Source organism: Cucumis sativus, chromosome 4 (genome assembly GCF_000004075.3).
Source record: "Cucumis sativus cultivar 9930 chromosome 4, Cucumber_9930_V3, whole genome shotgun sequence".
NCBI lineage: Eukaryota > Viridiplantae > Streptophyta > Magnoliopsida > Cucurbitales > Cucurbitaceae > Cucumis > Cucumis sativus.
Window position 1 is genome coordinate 6354699 of NC_026658.2, and position 24861 is coordinate 6379559.

The 24861-nt window shown below is 34.5% G+C and overlaps 3 protein-coding genes across 5 annotated transcripts; all 3 read left to right on the top strand.

The window, feature by feature from the left end:
- Nucleotides 1-635: 635 nt before the first annotated feature.
- LOC101221832 (alpha-1,4 glucan phosphorylase L isozyme, chloroplastic/amyloplastic) lies at nucleotides 636-7794 on the top strand. The gene is made up of 15 exons (XM_004137147.3): nucleotides 636-1041; nucleotides 1524-1762; nucleotides 1852-1953; nucleotides 2229-2405; nucleotides 2500-2775; nucleotides 3170-3441; nucleotides 3829-3946; nucleotides 4035-4430; nucleotides 4530-4682; nucleotides 4816-4944; nucleotides 5132-5368; nucleotides 5912-5988; nucleotides 6642-6828; nucleotides 7026-7226; nucleotides 7415-7794. The coding sequence occupies exons 1-15, from the start codon at nucleotides 828-830 to the stop codon at nucleotides 7529-7531; spliced, it is 2895 nt and encodes a 964-aa protein (XP_004137195.1). The 5' UTR covers nucleotides 636-827; the 3' UTR covers nucleotides 7532-7794.
- An 8447-nt stretch (nucleotides 7795-16241) lies between these two features.
- LOC101221606 (chaperone protein dnaJ A6, chloroplastic) lies at nucleotides 16242-20591 on the top strand. 3 transcript variants are annotated; one of them, XM_031884481.1, is made up of 8 exons: nucleotides 16242-16462; nucleotides 17290-17500; nucleotides 18306-18447; nucleotides 18598-18655; nucleotides 18919-18961; nucleotides 19162-19210; nucleotides 19301-19381; nucleotides 19465-20591. In XM_031884481.1, exons 2-8 carry the CDS (start codon nucleotides 17388-17390, stop codon nucleotides 20314-20316), a joined length of 1338 nt encoding a protein of 445 aa, XP_031740341.1. In that variant the 5' UTR covers nucleotides 16242-16462; nucleotides 17290-17387; the 3' UTR covers nucleotides 20317-20591. The 3 variants fall into 3 exon arrangements, with proteins under 3 accessions (XP_031740341.1, XP_011653349.1, XP_004137194.1); XM_011655047.2 differs by having other exon boundaries at nucleotides 17338-17500; nucleotides 18318-18447; XM_004137146.3 differs by having other exon boundaries at nucleotides 16243-16462; nucleotides 17338-17500.
- A 3058-nt stretch (nucleotides 20592-23649) lies between these two features.
- On the top strand, nucleotides 23650-24723 carry LOC101221365. The gene is made up of 2 exons (XM_004137145.2): nucleotides 23650-23811; nucleotides 23918-24723. Exon 2 carries the CDS (start codon nucleotides 23968-23970, stop codon nucleotides 24490-24492), a length of 525 nt encoding a protein of 174 aa, XP_004137193.1. The 5' UTR covers nucleotides 23650-23811; nucleotides 23918-23967; the 3' UTR covers nucleotides 24493-24723.
- The last annotated feature ends 138 nt before the right edge of the window (nucleotides 24724-24861 follow it).

Below are 24861 nucleotides of genomic sequence, written 5' to 3' on the forward strand. Positions count from 1 at the left end.
AAAAATAAAAAGCAACAAAAATAGAAAAAGAGTACTTCAACGGCAACAACAAACATCAATAAGCAACCTAGAAATTATCTCCTAAAACTAAAACCAAAATAAAGGATGAAGTAGTTGCATCCAAATCGTCGAAACTATCGTCACCGATGTCTAAGTTGCCAACTTTGTCCCCTAAACCCAACGCATGGAAGAAGAAAAAGTGAGAGAGAAGGAGAATAATAGTATAAAGTTAACTTTTAGTTTTTTTTTTCTAATTTAAGGGCAAAATAGACTTTTTTCTCCTACATATTTGTCCTAAAAATCAACTTTTAAAAAATTTATCCCAAAACTTTTTATACCCTTAATAATAATTTTATTTTTGGTAAATTTTTATTTAAATTGATATAATTATTAATTTAAGAATGAAAATGGATAGAAATTGGAGTTTAAATTTGATTGGAGCAATGATAATGATAAATGATGAATGATAGATGAGATGGATATTTTTGTGTGACATCAGATGGAGAAGAAAAGGAAAAAAATCAAAGAAGAAGGGTAATGGGAACCACTCATAGAAATGGATGCACAATGGTGAGAATGTAATTGGAAGCATGGGATAAAAATCTCATACATTACATTTATATGGAATCGCTCACTTTCAGTTTCAACTCTCTGCTTCCCTTTTAATATCTCACTCCCATGATCTCCTTTATATCTTTAGGCAGACACCGCAAAGCAACGCTCTCAACAACAAACAACAAAACAAACTGAAACCCAACTCACTCCACGCCAACTCTCAAATATTCCTACATTCAATCTGCTCTTGCGATCCGCTGAGACTGAAATTCATGGCCGCCACCTCCCAATTCACCCTTGCTTTGAATCCACCACACTCCTTTTCGCACTCCTATTCCTTTCCTTCTCTTATTGGTCTCAGTAGCAGGTATCGCCAATCCAAGTTTCTGCTCCTTTCCACCTCTTCCTGGCGATCGCCGAAGCGGACATTTCTCGTAAGGAATGTGTCCAGTGAGCCCAAGCTCAAGGATCCGGTTGCTGATGAAGGTACTTTGTTCTTCTCTTCTTTCATTGCTTCATTTCATTTCGCTTTTTTGTTCATGCTTACTGTGGATTTTGCGCTCATTGCATGATCTGATCTTTGTTTTTTCTTCCTTTCTTAAATTATTGATCGCCGAGGTTTTTTCCCCTCAATTTTTTCGTTCTGTGTTTTCATTACTTATGATGGAAAATTGCTACGATTGTCATTCGCAGTGCAAAGGTGGACGTTGAATTATATATTTTTTTTCTCATTTCTCTAGGGCTCAGGATATAATGTACTTATTTACAGTTCTGATGCGATTGGAATGAAATTGTCGGAATTGAGATGCTCTTTTCATAGCGGATTCTCTCTATTTACTTTTCTTTTTCTAATGATTTTTTTAATGGGATCTTGCGGCATTGAGCATTCTGCAAAAGTTTCGAAATCATTTTATTTTAAAATCTGTCATATACTACAGGAAATATTATAGGCTTTTGTTTTTGTACAGAATCTCCAACGGCTGCAACTGCTTTTGCGCCCGACGCCTCATCTATTGCCTCAAGTATTAAGTACCATGCAGAGTTTACTCCTTTATTTTCTCCCGATCGGTTTGATCTTCCTAAGGCCTTCTTTGCTACTGCACAAAGTGTTCGAGATGCTCTTATCATTAATTGGAATGAGACATTTGAACTTTACGAAAGGTTGAATGTCAAGCAGGCATATTATTTATCCATGGAATTTCTGCAGGTTACTGATTTACCATTATGGACTATATTTCGCTTCTTCCTGGAGTTGGTGGTTCTCGGAGTTGTTTACTCCCCCTTTCTTTCTTGTAGGGTAGGGCACTGTTGAATGCAATTGGCAATTTGGAGCTCACTGGTCCATATGCAGAGGCATTGAGCAAGCTTGGATATGAATTAGAAAATGTTGCTTCCCAGGTAAGGCTATTCGATAAGATTTTCTTTCAGTTAACGTGCTCTTTCGGTGGAAAGGAATATATGGATATTTTCAAGATGTTCGAAATGTTTGATAGAATGAAGGCGTTTTTTAGTTCCTGATTTTACATTACATTAGTCCACGCCTCACCCTTCTTCTATTAGAGAATTTCTTTTCCCATACTTTTCTTTCTCGTGGAATTCTATTTTTGGTTTATTTTTTTTGCTAAAGAAGGGCCATGATAAAGACTAAGTTAGTTATTTGATCTTGATAACAGGAACCAGATGCTGCTCTTGGAAATGGGGGCCTTGGGCGGCTCGCCTCCTGCTTTTTGGATTCCTTGGCAACTCTAAATTACCCAGCATGGGGTTATGGACTAAGGTACAAGTATGGCTTATTCAAACAGAAAATCACTAAAGATGGTCAGGAGGAGGTTGCTGAAAATTGGCTCGAGGTATTTTAGTTTCACTTTTGTGATTATTAGTACAATTAGATTTCCTGTGCTGGCTTTAATATATCTTACTTTCTTACTCTAATCTTCATTTCAGATTGGTAACCCTTGGGAAATTGTGAGAAATGATATTAAATATCATATAAAGTTCTATGGAAAAGTTGTTATTGGATCAGATGGGAAAAAGAACTGGACTGGTGGAGAGGATATAGAGGCTGTAGCACATGACGTTCCAATTCCAGGATATAAAACAAAAAATACAATCAACCTGCGACTTTGGTCCACTAAAGCTCCAACCGAAGATTTTGATTTAGCTGCTTTCAATGCCGGAGAGCACAGTAGAGCATCAGAGGCTCTTGCAAGTGCTGAAAAGGTTCAAATGCACCTTGGTTACAAAAATTCTCTTATGGGTTGACATTCTCTGTTTTTGTGAAATTGGCAAATTATATTTTTCTTTTTTTTTTTCAAACTAAATCTTAACTTGAACTTTGTAGAACTCTATTATTCAAGAGACGATCTTTATATTGAGCTAATAGATTCATGATCTTTAGTGGTCTTCTTTTCTTCATCTCTCTTGGAAACGACACTTTCCTTGAAAAAGGGGTTTTCCCTGTACTTATATTCTGGCCATCTCTTTTTATCCTGAACCTACAGCCTACAGCCTGCTCCAAACCTTCTACTGCTTTATAAAAAATTTGAAAAAACCTTTTGCTTATGAGAGCAAAATTTTCAGGAATCATAATAATGGTTTGCCTTATTTAATTCAGATTTGCCATGTGCTATACCCTGGTGATGATTCAATTGAAGGAAAGATTCTTCGACTGAAGCAACAGTATACTTTATGTTCAGCATCTCTCCAGGATATAGTTGAACGCTTCGTGAGAAGATCTGGTGCAAACATAAAATGGGAAGAATTTCCTGAGAAAGTTGCTGTGCAGATGAATGACACTCACCCAACTCTATGCATTCCAGAGCTCATGAGAATCTTATTGGATTTGAAGGGTTTAAGCTGGGAGGAAGCCTGGAATGTTACTCAAAGGTACATGCTTGTGAATATGTTAGTGATGGTTGATTTACATAAGGCCAATATATTTCAGAAAATAGCTGATGATTATCTATCATTCCATAATAAAGGGGCGACCCTTGTGGTTTACTTATTATTTCATATTAAACAATTTTGCCTTATTATTCTTTTGTGGAATCCTGTAGCTTCTAAGTGTCTGATCTCGATGTATTTAGTTGTTTATTTCATATGTTTCTCTCAGATAGAAAAGCTTGATAAATAAAAATGCAAAAAGTTGATAGAAACACAGAGTCTCACTGCCCAACTGTATTACTTCTTGGTAGTTGATTGCAACGATTATAGTGTATGTTGAGTTAATTCTTAAGACTATAACTTACTTTTGTTCCACCTTTTGTTGTTTAGAACTGTGGCTTACACAAATCATACTGTTCTACCTGAGGCATTGGAGAAATGGAATTTTGAACTCATGCAGAGATTGCTTCCCCGACATGTTGAGATCATAGAACTGATTGATGAAGAGGTATTGCTATGTAACTTCCGATTGAGAATTCCATAGTATTGACACTTTAGGTCTAATTTATTCTTATTACCTTCTTTGTTGTTTTCAGCTTATTCGAACTATTATTTCAGAATATGGTACGGCAGATCTTAAGCTGTTACGTGAAAAGCTGAAGGAGTTGAGAATTTTAGAAAATGTTGATTTGCCAGCTGCCTATTCCGATTTATTTATTGAACCTGAAGAAAGTTCAACCATTGCATCGACTGAAGTACTTAAAAGGTCCAAAGAAGCTGATTCTGTTGATAAAGATGAATTTGTTGAGGTAGATGATGAGCTGGAAAGCAAAGGCATTCAGGATAAAAAAGTGGAACCTACTCCACCACCACCACCGCCAAAGATGGTTCGAATGGCTAATCTATCTGTTGTAGGTGGTCATGCAGTTAACGGGGTTGCAGAGATACACAGTGAAATAGTAAAGGACGAAGTGTTTAATGCATTTTATAAGGTATGCACTTGAATGGATACTAATACCTGCTTGAGGTTTAAATTGGTGACAAAAAAGTATTTGTACTCATTTCTTGTATCCAATATTCTATTTTGGCAGTTATGGCCAGGAAAGTTTCAAAACAAAACCAATGGAGTGACACCTAGAAGATGGATTCTTTTCTGCAATCCTGATTTGAGCAAACTTATAACAAACTGGATTGGCTCAGAGGACTGGGTCCTTAATACTGAAAAGCTGGGTGGATTGAAAAAGGTAATGTGCCTTTTAGGTTATTGATCTTATTATACTTGGTTACTGGTGTGTGCATATTCTTTGTATAACAAACTGGTTTTCTCGGTATGTCTGACCTGGCATGATTCTCTCTCTTTCTCTATTTCACACACAGTTTGCGGATGATGAGGACCTTCAAAATCAGTGGAGGATAGCAAAAAGGAACAATAAGTTGAAAGCTGTGTCGTTTCTAAAAGAAAAAACTGGGTATACTGTCAGTCCCGATGCGATGTTTGATATCCAGGTAATTTGCTTTGATGCCTCCTCTAGCAAGTTGCTATGCTTAGAAATTTATCGGTGTCTGTTGATTTATCCTCTGCTATCTATGTTCTTTCATTGTCCAACATTGTATCAAACTGTGTTCCATCTAATCATACCTTTTTGTATTGTACGATCAGTTGCTTATCCTATTTTTTCTCCACCTATTTCAGGTGAAGCGCATTCATGAATACAAGAGACAGCTATTGAATATATTAGGAATTGTTTACCGCTACAAGAAGATGAAAGAAATGAGCGCAAAAGAAAGGAAAGAAACATATGTTCCACGAGTTTGTATCTTTGGTGGGAAAGCGTTTGCCACTTATGTGCAAGCCAAGAGGATCGTGAAGTTTATTACAGATGTGGGGGCTACAGTAAATCATGATCCTGAAATTGGTGACTTATTGAAGGTACAATCGTACACATAAATAGTTATAAATTTAGCATATTGCTTTGTACAATCACTTAGATGTGGGTTTCATGTATATCATGTCTTTTTGTTGGTTTTATTCCCTAATAAAAATACATGGCATAGACCATAATCTGGGAATACAAGTAGTTTTTTCAGTTGAAAAAATGGACTTAATTTTTATAAACCGCATCTAGGTTTATAATAGTAACCTTGTTTTAGTTTAACTCCTGTGGTAAAGTAATTCATATTGGATTCGACCTTAATACATCAATGAGAAGTGTCTATTATTTTCATGACATTTCTTGCACATTTCATGGCATCTAATTGGACTGCCGATTAAAAGCTCCAGTTTTTTCTTCTTTTTTTAACTAGTGGAGGGCTTTTATGTGACTACATTTTCTTTTTGGGAGAAGTAGCAACATTTACCTTCGTCCTTTAGGCTGTTCTGGCCCATTGGGTGCATTTTTCAATGAAAGTTCTGACTAGTTTCATTATTACAAAACATAGGACATCTTATAACTGTTAGGCCTGCTTTCCCCAGGTAATTTTTGTTCCTGATTACAATGTCAGTGTTGCCGAACTACTTATCCCTGCAAGCGAGTTGTCACAGCATATCAGGTAATATACTATTTCATTGTTGCTCATTTTTCTTTACTATGTAGATAGAGTAGAACGCGTATCAGTATGTTTGTATAGGAAATTTAGACTATCAGTTGTTGGATGTTAGTGATGGAAAAGAGGAACCCTGCTCTAACTTATTTTGACCCCTAGCTTTGTCAAACTGGTGGTTATGAATATAAACTAATATACAAGGCAATGATATTTCATGTTATTTTACCCAGATTATTTGGTTTCAATATTAGAGATGCTTTTCTTCCCGACTGATCGCTAATTCTTGGTTAATTGGTAATGTACAAGTGGTAGCGAGATGCTGAAATATAACATGAACAACAAATTGCATCTATAATTTACAATGGAAATTGGCCTAGAGATATATTTAGAGTGATTTTGTAGAGAGTACTTAAACAGTTTTTGTATATCTGGATGAGGGGGACAGAACATACAACATTACATCAATATTTAAAGTTTGTAGTCACTCTCTATAAAACATTGGCCTAAGAAATAAATTGGAGATCCTATTTAAGAGGGAAAAAAGGGGGACGACTCCATGCACCAACTTTTACAATTTTAATTCTAATTCTGAAAATGAATGCGGAATCATTGTGTTTGAGAAATTTTAATTCTGTTCATCCTTCGTTTTCTCTCTCTAGTACCGCTGGAATGGAAGCCAGTGGAACAAGTAATATGAAGTTTGCAATGAATGGGTGCATCCTGATTGGGACTTTGGATGGAGCGAATGTTGAAATAAGGCAAGAAGTGGGAGCTGACAACTTTTTCCTGTTTGGTGCTGAAGCCCACGAGATTGCTGGGCTTAGGAAAGAAAGAGCCGAGGGAAAGGTATGCTTATGCCTTATGCCTTTGACTCGAGGAATAACTGTGGTGACAATGGAAAATCAAGTGTACCGTTTTTTCAACTCCGTTTTCTTTGCAAAATATGTCAAATAAAATAATAAGAAAAGTCAAGAGAGTGAATTACAATATTTACATGCACACATATCTTGCTTTGCTATACTAAGATTGGTGTCTCACTGTAGTTTATTCCGGACCCACGCTTTGAAGAAGTGAAAGAATATGTTCGAAGTGGTGTTTTTGGGTCTTGTGATTACGAAGAACTGATAGCATCGTTGGAGGGAAATGAAGGTTTTGGTCGTGCAGATTATTTCCTTGTGGGAAAGGACTTCCCCAGTTATATTGAATGTCAAGAGAAGGTCGACGAGGCCTACCGGGATCAAAAGGTATGATCATAATTATTTAGAGTTGCTATTAAAACAAAACTAAGAGGTTAAATTACAAGTTTGATTTGCGCTTTGAGAGTCATGTCTTATTAATTCCGTTCAGTTACTGAAGTTAAAATTAACAAAATGTGATTGAAATGAAACGTGTAGTTAGTTTGTGATCCGCAAAACTTGTTTGTTTGGTTCAGAAATGGACGAGGATGTCAATACTGAACACGGCGGGATCATACAAGTTCAGCAGTGACAGAACCATTCACGAATATGCCAAAGATATATGGAGCATTAAGCCTGTTGAGTTACCATAAGCAAATGACATGTGTTTATTCTCAAATAAAAAATCCCAGAATTCAAATTCGGGTTTTGAAGAACGAGCGTTTGGGTAGTGTTGTAGAGAATGTTTTAAGTGGTCAGGAATAATATGTAGTTGTCAGGATGCATTGCAGTTTAGTCCTATCCATTTCAGATGCATTTAAGTGAACCTTGTAATCAGGATTTTCTCAGTTTATCAAAAGACCCTGAGATTGTTACCGTTTAATAAAATCTGTTTTGTTGATGTTTTCACTTTTTAGTATGACCAAGGTTTCTTCGTAATAAGTTGAGCGTACAATACAAGTTATGTTCTCGACTAAAACTCCAAAGGTCTTAATTGTTGACAATTCTGTGTGAATGTTAAAGACAAATTTAGTGAATGAAGTCTCGATCGGTAGAAGAAAACTCGCAAATAACTTTAGTGAATGAGTCTTGATCGGTAGAAAAAAACTCACAAATAAGCACCCCGTTTATCTTGTATCTCATTAAGAGAAATATCCCACCAAGGACATTTAGGGTTTTGGTTGAGAAAGACGATAACCATTTTATAACCATCCAGACATAGCCATTTTAGAGTCATCATTAGTGGAATCTGGTATATAACTTATTCTTGACAATTTAACATGAATGATCTTGGGTTAAATCTATTATATAGATTTAAAATATTTATGCCAACAAGTGGTATCAAAGCATGAATTTCATGTTGAATTGTTAGAATATGTTTGTTTTGTATTGGTTTCTTGATTCAAGATTTGATTAATCATATTGTGGTTGCAAAGTTTAATGGTTCTTGATTCATGATTTGATTAATTATATTATGATTTCAAAGTTTAGTGGTTATTCTTGAATCAAGATTTAATTAATCATATTATGGTTTCAAAGTTTAATGATTCTTGACTCAAGATTTGATTAGTCATATTATGATTTCAAAGTTTAATGGTTCTTGATTGAATATTTAATTAATCATATCATGGTTTTAAGTTTAATGTTTCTTGATTCAAGATTTGATTGTTCATACTATGGTTTTAAGTTTAATTGATCTAGATTCAAGATTTGATTATAATCATGTTGTGAATTCATGTTTAATTTGATCAAGATTAATAGATTCAAAATTAATTAATCATCTTGTGGATTAAACTTGAATGATAAATTTTGGAATATTTACACGTTTATGTTAGATTAATTGTATTTTAATGTACCCAATTATTGATTGAATTTTGGTAAAGATTATTTGGTGTTCTTCCTTCATTAATTTTTTACAATAATAAAATTATTATTGTTGTGTCTTATATTTTAGATTGAATTTGTCAAAAATAACATTTTGCCAAAGTAGCATATGTTATCTAGATTAGTTTAATTCTAGAAAATAGGATGTGCATATTCATTAATTTATGTGAATAATTATCAGTCCAAGGGAAGATAATTATTTGGCCAAATTATGAGTATGCGTGTGGTAATGAGTTGGTGACAGTTATAAGAATTGTTCATTAAATAATAGTCGGTCTAAAGAAAGGCTAATTTGTTTTTATAGAGTTTATTGTCATACTTTGCTTACTAAGTTGAGAGTACTATTTACCCTTGATGTCTCTACCCAAAGATTGGACATCAATGATGTGCTAGATATCTTGTAAAAGGGGCCCACTGTATATGTGAAGTTTTTTTATTTTATGATACACATTAATTGTGAGTATATCATTTATTTGCTTGTTGTGCTTTGTTTAGTTGATCTTGCTCAAATATCTGGAAATCTAAATTCAATCCCTAAGTTGAATGGATTGAATTTCAAGATTTGGAAGGAAAGCCTAGAGATACTTCTCGGGTGTATGGATCTGAATCTTGCATTAAGGATCGACAAACCTACTTCTACTAAGGAACAGTCGAATACGACTAATATTGAGAAGTGGGAACGGTGAAATCGCATGAGTCTGATGATTATTAGACACTTCATTCTAGGGTTTTTTTAGGGTTCTATCACTGAAAGTTAAAATGTAAAAAAAAAAAAAAAAAAAAAAAAGTTTCTTGCTGAAATTGAAAAATATTTTGCTAAAATGAAAAGATGAAGCAAGTCGTCTTTTGACTACTTTAACTTCCATGAGGTATGAGGACAATGGAAACATAAGGGAGTACATTATGGAAATGTCTTCTTGCTAGTAATAAATTAAAGTCGCTTGATATCAAGATAAATGAAAATTTACTCCTACATCTGCCATTTATCTCTCTTCCTGCACAATTCACTTAGTTTAAGATAAGTTATAATACTTAGAAGGATAAATGGAGTAAATTTAGCTTTTGTTTTAAAGTTATGGTGGGTATATTTTGGTGCTAACACTCACATAAGTATATCCATGTAAGGTTGTCGGTGGAGCCGACCGCTAAATGATGCTGAAAGATTCATCTATATGAACGATGGCAAAGTAGTTGCAATCAAAGCTATTGGCAATTTTAGATTACTTTTAAAAAATAGTTATTTTTTTGGATTTGGATGAGACATTTATTGTATCGATATTTAGATGGAACTTAGTTTCTATTTCCAGTTTGGACAAATTTTGGTTTTCTTGTTCTTTTGGAAATAATAAAGTTAGTCTTTTTCAAAACTCCAAGCTTATTGGTACTGGTTTTTTAATTGATAATAATAATAACAACATTTTATTAATAAATAACGGCCAATGAAGTATATTTACTATCTACAAGTTTTAGGACATAAAACCCAACAAAAAGAACTACATTGAAATTTTGTTAGTAGATTTGGCATGAAAGATTGTGCATGAGGAGATACCCATGTTGCTAAAGGTGATAAATTTCATTTAGGTCAATGCCCCAAGACCTCATTCAACATTAAGAAGATGCAGAAGGTTCCTTATGCATCGGCTGTTGGAAGCCTAATGTATTCTCAAATTGGGGCAACCAGGGGATGGATCATTAGAGAGCAGTTAAACGGGTTATAAGGTATTTACTAAGAACAAAATATTATATGCTCCTTTATCAAATATCACACATTTTGGAGATCATTTGGTATTCTGATTCTGATTATGTTGGATGCCAATACACTTTGTGATCCACTTCAGACTGTAACTTTATGTTGGTTGAAGGAGTTATATTTTGAAAAAGTGTTAAACAAACACTTATGGCTTCTTCTACCATAAATGTGAAGTTTATAGCATATTATGAGGCATCTAGTAATGAAATATGGTTGCAAAATTTTGTCACTAGGCTGCAAATAGTAGTTGGCAAAGACCAATAAAATTATTTTGTGACAATAACTCGGTAGTAATGTATTCCAATAACAGCAGAAGTAATACAAAGTCAAAGCATGTAGATGTAAAGCTTCTAGTTGTGAAATAAAGAGTTTAGAGTGGTCAAATTTTGATAGAATATATAAGAACAAACTCGATGATAACAGATCAATTGACTAAAGCTACACCATTAAAGTTTTCCATCAGCATGTTGCTCATATTGGTGTTAGTTAATTTTATGATTCCATGGTTTAGTGAGAGTTTTTTTTATTAAGGATGTTCTTTGACCTTAATTTGTTTGTTTTCTATATAAAATAAAGTTGATGATTTTTGTTTTATTATCAGAACTTGTTTATCATGCATGCAGTTTTGCAAATGCAATTTAGCATAAAGTTCTTTTCAAGAATAATCTCACTAAAGAATTTGGATCGATTGGAAACAAACCTGATTTAGATCACTTTGCATGTAGTTTCCATATTATCCATCCATACTTGATCTATGTCATTGAATGTATTAGAATAGGTGATCAAGGAAGGTTTAGTTACAAGGATGGTGTCAAAAGCTGCCTTGGTTCCATTTTGATGCAGGGGATGGTCCATATTGAACTAAAGAGGAATTCTATAATTAAAATAACCTATTTATGCGCACTTAAGGTTTATGTGATTTAATTGTATTAGGAATACAGACATAGCCCAAGTGAGAGATTGTTAGACATATTTAAATAATATGTCTAATTAAAGTGTGGGTTATGTATATGAATTAATAATTTATCACATTTGGTTGTTTTATTAAATTAGGTCTATTGTATGATCTATCTATTTAATGGGCATGATTTGTTTGTGTCACGTCATCAAGATCTAGCTCAATCTTTTTGTCTAGAGCTAATTTCAAAATCAACTCTTTCAATACAAAACATTTTTTTATGGGATGGCTAACGACCTAATGATATTTGCAATAATTGGGATCATTTACTCTTCTTACTTTCGTAGGTTGTTTACATTCAAGAAGTTGAATGAGCTGTTTTTCCAGTAGCTGTTCTAACATGTCAGGTAAGTCAGAGTCTGGAAAAGGATAAACTTTTTCTTATATCTCTTTTAATGTTAGGTGTCTTTTTTTGCCTCAATCTTGTCGTTTTTCAATCTCCTTATCCTTACAGACAAACTTTAAGGGGTCGTGCTGACGACCATAGCTTCTTTGGTATCGCCCTTCAATACCTTTTGGGTGTTCTTCACTTCTTTCTTTTCTTTTCTAATTTCTGAGACCAGTAGGTCATTTTTCCTTTTATTTAGCAATACTTAGTGTCATATCATGACCTCTAGTTGGTAATTCTTCAAATGTACGAAGTTTTATTTCCTACAAGATGTACATAAGCCCCCAATGCATCCCTTGAGTGCACATTTTCATTGTTGGCCGTTTAGTTTATCTATCTTTGCAGTCAAGGCTTAATGCTCTCTAGTGGTTAATATAATCAATGATCAGCTCAACTCTTTCGCTGCTTGGTGGCAGTTAGCTCTATTATGCTGACAATACGCTGAGTTATGTAGAAATGGTTAAGAAAGTCCCTCTTAAGTTGCTCCCAACTATCAATGGATTTAGGCTTAAGGTCAGTGTACCAGTCGAAGGCATTTCCTCTGAGAGTTCGGATGAATTGTTTTACTAAAAAATCTCCTTGCTTACCAGCAGTTTTGCATGTTTCGATGAAATAAGCAACATGTTGTTTTAGGTTGCCATTTCCATCAAATTGTTGGAACTTGAGTGGCTGGTATCTATTTGACATTCTCAAATTTTCAATTATCTTCGTATATGGCTTGGAATACAAAGAGAAAGTTTGAGCAAGTCCACCATATTGAGTTTTGATGGAGTTCGATATCATCTCCTACAACTACTGAACAGACAGCGATGAAATTGAGGTCAAATTTTGGGGTTGACTTTTTTGCATAAATGTCTTCCCTTTGTCAATATTCTTGGCAGTATGTGTATGACTTGATTCAGCAGAGTCACGACTCTCAATGTGATTATTAAGGGATGCAATCTCATAATCCCTTTCTTCAATCATCTTCATGAGCATGTTAACCTTCTTTTCAAGCTCTGTCATTCATCTTCACTTGTATCCACATCAGTCACCATAACTGGCATTGTATTTGGGTGAGGCATCTTCTCACTTAAGCATTTAAAGGACGAACTATTTTCATCGATCACAACATATTCTTTGATTACAATTCCACATTTTAGTAGCTTGGACATTGGTTCCCAAATATTCTTTGCTACCTCAAAGGGTGGCATATCCTCAAATAATTGAGTTTTTCTTGAACGACTGTGAGTATTTGGTCTTTTGTTGATGTCACTTAGAGCTTTGGATGTCTTGTCTTTAGACGTCATGATTTCTCCAGATGTTCTTCAAAAAGAGAAAGAGATGAAAGGTAGAGACGATTCCATTGGATGTGCCAAACTATTCAAACAAGATTTCTGGAGAAATGTGATTGAAGAATTGAACTTTGTATATTGATCGATATCTAAACTTTTTATGGGAGTAACAATTTAAATCATAGTTGGTAGTTTCAATGATCTAATATTTATGCTTTGAAATATGGATTTAGTATATGTACCTACCAACTTGTTAAAATTGTTTATAGTTTTACATGTGTTAATTAAGTCAAAATTTCTACTTTTTAATAAGTTAGCCCAACGTGAAAGGTCGAAGACTTTCGGTTATGTAGAATATTTTATTTCTCATGACTTGTTTGGAGAAAAATGAATTTAAGAACTAAGAAAATAGAATCTAATTTTAACAACTATATTTTCTAAATTATATTTGAGTATCGATGTGTAACCACCGATGAATTTAGTCTAGGTATAGTTTTCTCAATTTTATCGTCTTTATATAATATATATAAAGAATCCTATCTAATTTTTAATAATTTTTATAAAATCTTTTAATTTTTTCAACATTTTCCTTCTTCAACATGTTCTTTGTTTTATTTATTTATTTTTCTTTTTTTTTAGTTATTTTATTTATATGCATTTGTTTTAATATTTAAAATCATTCTTTCTTGTTTTAGTTTTTAAATTCTTCAACTTTCTTCTTCCCATCTTCTTCAACTTTATCATTTTTGTAATTTATTTTCTCTATTTTTAAGTATGTTATTTTATTTGTATGCATTTAGTTTTCATATTTCAAACCATTCTTATATTTTATATTAGTTCATTTGTTTTATACGCCTATTTTATTAATTTTTGAAATAATTTATGGATCTTAAGTTATAATAATGTTGTTGTTGGGATTTATGTCCTAAAACTCGTAGATTGAAAATATAATCCATTGACCGTTATTAATAAAGTGTGATTATTGTAATAATTGTTATTGATTAAATTATTAGTTTTGTCTTAATAACCCAGATCCAATAAACTAACATCCTAAGTTGTTTAATGAGTCTTGAACAGTATGTAGGAACATACAGGAATCAACGTTCAAGATCAACTTAAAGGGTCTATAGTATAGGGATAAAACTGAGTATTTTATCTTGGTAACACTATGGATACGACTCACTTTGTATTTGATACAAACGCAATGATCCAACACATTCGTGTAGTTGACATGCGAGTGAGGGTATCCTATGCAATGAGTTTGCATAAGATCGGACCGCGAAATAGTAACTACTAGATGTAACTCCATTAACTAGTTAGATTTCTATCACTAAGATGACCTAGGTAACTTAGTCTTAATCCTGAGTGTATTATGAACTCCTGCTTGCAAGGGATTGTACTTTAATTTGTACGGGTGAGCGTGGTTAGATCGCCGACTCAATAAGCTTATCATTTTGGGGACAAGACCGAGTGGGAAGCTGGGAACATAATTATACAAGATGAAATTCAATCCTTCCTTACTTTAGGGTAAGTAGATTAGTGTCCCTTAAATGGTGTCTCCAGGTCTTGAACAAAGGGTCTTACCCTCTTTATGGCACGAGACGAGTTTTTGTTTATTAGTAGGACCATAAAGAGGTTGTTCATTGGAAGAGCACTGATATTTAAGGATTAGATGTAGCCTAGGGGTCAAACGGTAAATTGACCCAACTGGTGTTACGAACACTCACAAAGAACTAACTTATTGTTATTGGTCTATATCCGTGGACATAAAAGTATATCTTCAGTGAGAAGAGTTCAGCTGTGAATCTTTAGTAGAGTGTACACACAGTTAACGAATATTGATTAATGTGGTTAATGAGTTTAGCCAATTAATCTCAGATCGTTGTAACTTTTGATTTGTAGGTCCATTAGATCCCATTCCTAGCTCGTAAACGGTAACGAGATTTATTTATATTGGTTGTAATTTGAAATGTTCAAAATTACTTTGGGAATTAGTTTAATGTATAGTGATACATTATAATATAAATTTTGCAAAACTTTATTATATAAATTTAATTTTGGATATGATTCAAAATTAATTTATGAGAGATAAAATATTTGAATAAGTTTAAATATTAATTTAATGTGAATTAAATTCATATTAAAATTATTGGTCAGGAGATAAACTTATATTATTCAAATTTAATTTAAGTTAAATATAAGATACTTAATTTAGCTATTAATTAATTAGAGAATTAATTAATAATTTAGTTTTGTTTAATTAAATTTGATTTAATTAAATTTATAAGATAATATTGGAACGTATAAGATTTGAATGAAATATTAATTAAATATAATTTAATTAATTATATTAATATAAATGTATCAAATATTGGAGAGATATTTATTCAAATACGATTTAAATGAAATATTAATTAAATATGATTTAATTAATTAGTAAATTTGATAATATAATCTCATGATTATCACCTACTCTTTTTTCTATTCCAAGAAGAAAAGAGAGTTATAAATATCTAGAAAAAAGCAGTTTTCTTCCAACGGGTGGTGTCCCCAATTCGGTGATTTGTAGATTCAGAGACATCATCGAAAGTAAGTTCTCGGGTTTTTATACCTTTGACATATCTTGATTATTAATTCTTGAAATAATTTATGGGTCTTTTGTTGGGTTGGTTAAGTTATGATAATTGATCATATATGTCAACTCTTCTTGAGTTAACAACTTTTGGTAATCCTTCTAAAAAATGGTGATAACAATTAAACATAGAGTCTACCAATTCATCGGTTGTTTACCTTAATCTTACTAGTTACAATGGCTACCGTGGGAAGACATTTTCTATATGACAAAGACTCAAGTGTCAATCGAATGAGAAATCAATAGTTATTTTTTTATTTGACAATTAACTGTAATTTAGTTACAAATATATTTTCAGATTTTTTAAAGAGATTTTTTAAAAACAACAAAAAGATTGAAATTATTAAAAAACAGAAAAATTAATCGGAAACCAAGCTTTTCCTGAAGCCATCGATCTGAGGCCGTTGTTTGAATTCAGCCAATTGAATCCGACGGTGGAAATCTGTCTCCTAGTCCGAAAATAAATATACGGTCTTAAAATAGCCGATTAACCCAATTTGATGGAAAACTCTGGAAAATAAAGAAAGAAAAAAGTCGACAAATTACTCCAGAAGTCGCTAACCTCATCTTCCTCTTCGCCTGCAACCGTGGAGGCTGCTCTCTACTGCTTCTTCTTCTTCTGCTCTTCACCACTTACCTCCTCCTCTCTCTAAGCATTTCATACTCAGATTCGAAGCAGAAGTGTTGAACCAACACAGGTATTTTCCACTCACATGCCCTAACTTCTTTCTTCTTCTTCTTCTTCTTCTTCTTTTTAACACTTCGAGAACAATACCCGTTCTTATTCCACCGATTCATGAACTATCTTTTCTTACTTTTCTCTGTCACTCCCTAAGTTTTCTTGTTTCTTTTTGCTTTTACCATGCGTTGTTTTGTTCTGCTTTGCTTTTTTTGTGATACGTGTTGTGGTTTTTTGGGGTCTCTGTTGATTTGAAGCGTTGTTTATCGCCTAAGAAAAAACCTAATGCGATGTATTTTGGCGACTTTTCTGTTGTGTTTTTGGGTTTTGTCTGAATTTCAGTTTGTTTGAAATGAGTTGTGTGTTTGAAGTGAGTATGGATGATTATTCCTTTCGGGCCTTGGAATCTTCTACATTCGCATTTACAGTTAGATTGCTTTTTCGTGGAGGGGAAGAGTGCGAATGTACTTGAAAGGAAGAGAATGTGATGCTGCGAATGAGAAAAGTTTTGTCTGAAGCATTGCCTTGTGTAAAGATAAATTTCGTTACTACTCTTCACTTTATTAGATTCAGCTTCCGAGTCTCCCCCACCCCCCCCCCCCCCCCACACCCCCCGTTGGATTTATTCACTGTGTTATATGAGACTGAGATTGGTAATAGAGTTCACTTTTCATGTTATTTAGTGCTTTTGATTACCATGAAGATTTGGTGTTAGAGACCTAGAATGGTATCGATAATTTGTTGCTTTGAGAGTTGTTCACTATTTAGGCTTTTCCTTAAATCTTGTAATCCTATTGGAACTAAACTGTCTTTTTCCATGGGGTTTAATGCTTGGGTAATGTGAAGCGTCTTATGATTGGTGGAAGATTTCACGGTTACGTTATTAAATTGCAGAATCCAATCAAGAGTAAGTAGCCTTTTCACTAGATACTGCATCATTCAACATGGTTTCAATGGCCATTATACCTTGTGGAAGTACATCAATTGCTCAATGGGGAATTCGTCCTCAGTGCATGCTAAGACCTTCAACGAATAAGATATCCTCCATCCAATATGGGTAAGTTTTTCTAGCTGTCTCTGTCTTTTACTTTTCAACTTCCATATGTTTCCATAAGTCATTTGAGGTTTCTCAGTGTGCAAGTAGTTCTTGTTGCTAGCACATCAGAATTTGTAGTTTGATAGCTATTATGGTTAGATCTTACAAAAAATTTATTTTGTTGTAAACTTGTAATGGAATTACTTAACTGGTCTAGTTGGTTTCTAATCTCTCTACTTTTAGACTGTTATTTAAGTGATGTATTTGATCCCTATTTTTATATAGAGGATGTATTGTACGGTATAGAACTTCTTTGAAAACGTGTTCAAACATTGTATTGGATCATTTTTAGGGTGTTCTAGCATATAAGTTCAACTGTATTTTTCCCTCTAGTTTTTATTTCTTAAAAACTTACGGACATGTCACATGTGGATAGATTGAAATGCACAAAGTGCCATAATGTTCTACAAGTTATTCAATTGGAATTTTCAAATTGTATTTTGAAAAAAAAAAATGGAAATTCTCCATCCTTAGTGTACATGAACTTGTAAAGATTTTGCTGAGATTAGTTTTGAGCTATCAAAGCATGTGAGAGAAAAAAGTTAGAATTTTTGTCAAAAATCAAGATTAGTTGCCTTTTATTGGGGATGGGTGTTTGTTGTTGTTTTACTGAGGCTAGGTGGTGTACGTGAGGAATAGGTGCCCTATTACTCCCCTTATTATCTCTTACGAGTCATTTGTGAAAACCTGTTGTAGTAGCCAATGTAGTTGGTTTGTATACAACCACATTTAAAAGCACAATAATATTTATTTTCTGATATTGTAGTGTCACAAGCAGGATTAGCAACATAGCTGCTCTGAACTCAAGTTTCTTCTCCCGAGGTTCCTTCAGCGTTCTATTTGACACAAGATCCTCACAAACTTCACATCAACGAAGAGGCGGGTTGCTTGTTGTTAGAGCAGATAGTGTGCGTACAATTTTTGTTTCTCCCTCTTCCACCTCAGCCCTCTTCCCCACCCAAAAAGGAAAAGAGTCAAGAAAATGAAAATGGAGAGGTAGGTTGAGAGATTTTCTTCTGCATTTATTTAAATACTAACAATTATTAATTAATTTGCAGGATTATTACTCTATCCTTGGGGTGTCCAAAAATGCCAGTAAATCTGAAATTAAAAGTGGTACTTACCTTTTCCTTAAATATCTATTGGGCTTCATCCATGTTTATTTTTTTATTTGTTATCTATTTTAAACGCCTCATCTTGTATGCTTTCCATTATTAATGCGGGATGTATTTCCTTATCCTGTGAACATGTCATGGCTTCATCCATGTTTATTTGATTTGTTACTTATTTCAAATGTTCATAAGTTCGACTCCTAGATGTATCTTATCCATTGTATATTTTACCTTATCCCTCTTGATATGTTCTTTTGCACTCTTCAGCTTATCGGAAACTTGCTAGGAGTTACCATCCGGATGTGAACAAGTAAGTTCAGTAACCTTTTTGGGATGAAAATACACTAGGCAATTGTACAGAATACAGATTATAACAGACATGACAGGGTAGCACTTTAATCTTGTTATTTTGATCTTAGTTATAGGTTTGTTTTATTTTCTCATTTAGTAGTAGTTCAGACTCAGATGAATAATAGGTATTTTATAACTCGTTGTTTCCTGTTCTACCAGAGATGCTGGGGCTGAACAGAAATTCAAGGAAATTAGTAATGCTTATGAAGTAAGAGCCTTGTAGCTCTTGTTCGTGTTTAGATTTGACAGTTTCGAGTGAGACCCATGGCAACTAATTCCCTGGAATTGCTTGTTTCAGGTCTTGTCTGATGATGAGAAACGCTCACTCTACGATAAATACGGAGAGGCTGGCCTTAAAGGCGCTGGTATGGGCATGGGGGTAAGTAATTCTCTGATGGAAATATGAAAAGTGTATTTATGAAGTTTCCTTTGCCTGACTTCGATTTGGCTGTGCTTCTTCAGGATTTCAGCAATCCTTTCGATCTCTTTGAATCTCTATTTGAAGGCATGGGAGGCATGGGCGGTATGGGCATGGGGGGTCGAGGGTCGAGGAGTAGAGCAGTAGATGGACAAGATGAGTATTACAATCTCGTGTTGGATTTCAAGGAAGCTGTTTTTGGTGTCGAAAAGGAAATTGAGATTAGCAGATTGGAGAGTTGTGGGACTTGTGAAGGGTCTGGTGCTAAACCTGGAACCCAACCAACCAAATGTAGTACATGTGGTGGTCAAGGCCAGGTTGTCTCGTCGGCAAGGACCCCTTTAGGTGTCTTCCAGCAGGTAATGACTTGCTCTTCCTGTGGCGGAACTGGGGAAATATCCACACCTTGCAACACATGTTCTGGGGATGGGCGAGTACGGAGGACAAAGAGGATAAGTTTAAAAGTTCCAGCAGGTGTTGACGCTGGTAGTCGTCTAAGAGTTCGAAACGAAGGGAATGCAGGAAGACGAGGTGGGTCCCCTGGGGATCTTTTTGTCATTATCGATGTTATGCCTGATCCCGTACTAAAGCGTGATGATACCAATATCTTGTACACTTGCAAAGTTTCGTACATTGATGCTATCTTGGGGACTAGCATCAAAGTTCCAACTGTAGACGGGATGGTTGATTTAAAAATCCCTGCCGGGACACAACCAAATACAACACTTGTGATGTCAAAGAAAGGAGTTCCTCTTCTAAATAAGAGAAATATGAGGGGAGATCAGTTGGTTCGTGTGCAGGTTGAAATCCCGAAAAAGTTGAGTAGTGAGGAGAGGAAGTTGATTGAGGAACTGTCGGATTTGAGCAAAGGGAAAGCTGTGAGCAGTAGAAGATAGCTTGGATTGAAGTAAAACAGAAAAAAAAGGCAGATGAGAAATGAATTGGAAGGATTGATTGATTGATAGTATGGTAAGGATTGATACATGTACGATGTAATGTAGTAGGTAATTCAATGTTAGTACAATTTTGTCAACAAAATCTTGATATCTTGAATGATAAATGATAGGAAGAAATGTAACTCAAAGAATAAAACTCTTTGATCTTGAATCTTTCAGCACAAACATATATTATGTTGGATTGATTTACATAATAACTCTTTTATTCTTCCCAATTTGATTGTACATCCTTTGTCAAATAAATAAATAAAATAAAATAAATAAATAAAAATCTTATTATAGGTTTGGAAATGATTATATAATTCATGTGTTGTAGGGGGATAATGTTTACTATCTCTTTCCAGTCCCTACAAATTAGGACTTCAACTACGAAGGTTTTTATCAATAGTTTACTGGTGATTGTTGGTTGCAACCAATTTGATATACTCAATAACTTTTAGTCTTTTAGTAATTTTATTCATAGTTTGTGCCTTTCCTATTATTTTTAAAAGAAAATTCCAATTTTCAAAGTTATGCTTTTGTTAAAACTAAAAGAAAAATTATACTCCCCTAAATACAATTATACTCCTCCTTCAACCAAATTAATTATAATTAATTACACTACAAAAATCAATATTAGTGAAAGAAAAAATGAAAAAAAAAAAGACCAATAAGCCATTTATTGGCTTCTCAACATCTAGTCCCATTGTATTCATGGCAATTTACTCCATATTGCTATTGCTTACTCTGGATTATTAAGCAACTGGTTAGGCTTCATAGATGAGTCAGAGTCTTAATCATAAATGTGCTAGTAGATGTTTCTTATTATCTTTTCTAATTATAAAATGGAATTGGTTTCAATTTAATCGAGTGAATATGCATGATAGCGATACAAATCTTTAAAAAGTATGTGAGTATTACGTGGTATGACATCTTCGAAAGTAAACTATAATTTTCTCTCTTTAATAAATGTATGAAATTCCAAAGTACTAACGCAGAAGGTATATAAACCCTTTCTTGATTTATTTGAAATGAACAGAACATATAAATAGCCAATTGTTATAACAGTTTTAATAACATAAATATATCAGTGTAACAACAATGATGCTGACTAAAAAATTACTGGGTTAGTTAACTCTAATACCCCTTAAGATTGACTACACCCATCCTCGAAAGTAAAGGAGTAAGAGCATGAGATGGAAGTGGTTTGGTAAAGATGTTAGCAAATTGTTGACTGGAACGTATTGGCAGCAGTCTGATCTAATGTTGGAGGACCTTTTCACGAACAAAGTGACAATCAAGCTCGATGTGTTTCGTTCGTTCATGAAAAATGGGATTGGAGGCAATGTGGATGCATGCATCATTGTCACAATATATGACACCAGGTGATGGAGACAAAATGTGAAGGTCCTTCATTAATTGATTTATCCAGGTGAGTTCACTGGTTGTTGTGGCAAGAGCACAATACTCTGCTTCTGCTGAAGAGCGTGGTACATTGGTTTGTTTCTTTGCCTTCCAGGGTATTAGTGTCTCTCCCATGAATATGCAAAAGTCAGTGGTAGATTTTCGGGAGTCAATGCACGACGTCCAATCTGCGTCACTAAATGCTTTTAGTTGAAAAGATGAGGACTTTCTGAGAAGTATACCTTGGCTAGGTGGGATTGTAAAATGGTGAGAAGGCCCTGGCATTGCTTAGCATTCATGTTTGAAAGAGGGTCAGTGTTGGTAGGGGTAGTAATAATAGGGTCATTCTTACTGTTACGGTTGGTTTTGTATCCGGGAGAAAAACCATGGAGGCGATAGCATTTTTCAGCCGTGTGACCGGGGATATTGCAGTGGGAACAAACAAGACGATTTTTCGTCTTTGATGGATTTGAGCGAGATTGTGGTGGATTTTATGAAACATTTTTCACTAACATGGCTGAGTTTTCATAATTTATAGGAAGGTTAGGTGAACTTACTTGAGAGGTTGATGCACGTTGCTCAACTTCTTGTATTACAAGAGAAAATGCTTTCTCTAATGTTGGTTCCGGTTCCATTAATAGTAGCTGTGTACAAATTTGTGAAAAAGAATCATTGAGGTCCATCAGAAACAACATCACGTGTTCTGTTTGGAAATGGGTCTGCAGATTCTTTACTCCTCCACATGAGTACTTTCCACCGGAACAAGAAGGACAGTATACAACTAATTCATTCCATAGTGTCTTCAGTTTTGCAAAGTATGTAGTGACGAACTGCTGATCTTGAGTGAGATTTGATAGTTCTCGCGCAATTGGAAAATGCGCAGTCGATTTTGTCGTTGATATCTCTGTTGGAGGTCTAGCCAAATTTCTTGGGCGCGAAGCAAATACTGGCTGCAATTTCCTTTGAGATTGAGTTTAGGATCCAGGCAGTGACGATACTGTTGCAAATGATCCAAGAACTTGAAAAGGCATTTGTGGAACATGTTAAGGTTCCATCAACGAATCCAACTTTATTCTTGACAGTGAGGCCAAGAAGGAAGGCACGGTTCCAGGAAGTATAGTTTGATTCGGTGAGAAGATCGGATACAATAACCAAATTGGTGTTGTTTGAGTTATGAAGGAAATATGGATTTTCATATTGGGCAATGACGAAGGGTGGGATTGGGGTGGGGTTAACAGTGGAAGAAGAATATTCTAGGATGCTGGATGAAGAAGGTTGAAGAATGGGGTTAGACTCAGCCATGGTGACAATTTGAGGGAATTTTAAAACTCAACTAATACCATATAAAGCTAGAAGGTAAATAAACCCTTTCTTAATTTATTTGAAATGAATAAGACATATAAATAGCCAATTATTACAACTGTTTTAACAACAAAAATATATCCATGTAACAACAATGATGCTGACTAAAAACTAACTGGATTAGTTAACTCTAATACAAAGAAACAAAGTAAGTAATGACTTTACCATGACACTCCTACGACCAACCAAGGAATAAACTAATCCGTGCCACTATATTGTACAAGAGAGTAATCCCTAGTGAAGAGTTTTTTCTCTTCTACATCTAGGAGGGAAATGGAAAAGAAAAAAAGAAAGGAACAAAAAAGAAAATCATTTAAAAGTATTTTATAAAATTGAGAATTAAAGTGTTCTTTTTTTAAACTTTACAACCTAAATAGGCATTAAGTCTAAATTTATATTTATAGGATCAAAAAGTATATTTTGCCATTTTTGTTAATGTCAAATTGGATTTGTTGATTGAATTTGTAAGTTGCTTAGTTTGGTTTGGGTCGGTCTGATTTATATTAAAACCATCCAAAATCTAACCGAACCGAGGATACATAAAATCCTTTACCAATTAGTCCTAAACCCTGTCTACGACCGCTATTATCCCAGCAGAAGGCCTAATAGTCCCAGCAGTGCACCTCGCCGTTCGGTCCCAAATCCCTTCAGTTCGCTGAAAGCTTGCGAGTACAAATCTACAATCCACAGGTTTGATTCCAATGTGAACCTCCTCTCTTTCAATTAACTTTTTAGATCTTGGTTTCTTGTTCTTGTTGTTTTAATTGGAGTTGAATTTGTAATTGGGTTTTCAAAGGATCTCTTCACCTGCTGTTCATAGACGCGGAAGCCAAGAAATCCAGGAACATGGGAAGCAGACTCGGGAGAAGAGTTGTTCACTTCGCAAATCTTCCAATCAAGCTTCTTATGCCTACCTCTTTTACCAACATCACTGAAATTGCTCTTAAAACCATTCCTTCTGCTTCCAAAATTGAAATCAAGCGCGTCCTTGAGAGCCTTTACGGCTTTGAGGTCGATAAAGTTCAAACTCTTAACATGGAGGGGAAGAAAAAGAAGCGTGGAGGGATTTTGATCGCAAAGCCTGATTACAAGAAGGCCTATGTTACTCTCAGAAATCCCTTGTCAATATCTCCGGACATGTACCCGATCCGCATTATAGAGGAGGATAAGAGGAATATGAACAAGCAGTCTAAGTCCAGCATTGTTGAGGAGGGCGAGGCAAAGAAGCATTGGCTGCATGAGAAAGAGCCTGTGGGAATCAAAACTTACAAGGGTTTTGCTGATAGAGGCCGCCGACGAAGTGGCGGTGGCGCTGAAACGGTTGAGCCATCAACTAAATTTCCTTGGAGTAGCATGAGGTCTGGTAGGTAGTGGTAGTGTGAAGAAACGTATCCAGTTACTTCCTAATTGTCATATTTTGGATTTTGTTATCCTCAAAATGATAATAGTGCAATAGGTTGGTGATGGCTTTGAGCTTACTGATAGATGTTTTATTTTTTAACTATGAAATGAACTTCTTGGCCCTCTTATGGGATGTTTTGCTGGAGGAAGTTCTGTTTTGTTGCTTGAATCAATAAATAAATTAGAGTTGCATTTGTATTATTCCCCTCGTATTATGTGAATTTACTTAGATCATTTCAGTATGTGGTGTAGGTTCACTATCAAATATTCAATGGCAATATTGTGGTTATAGTGAATTTTCACATGCAACCACATGCACTATGAAAAACTTAATGCATA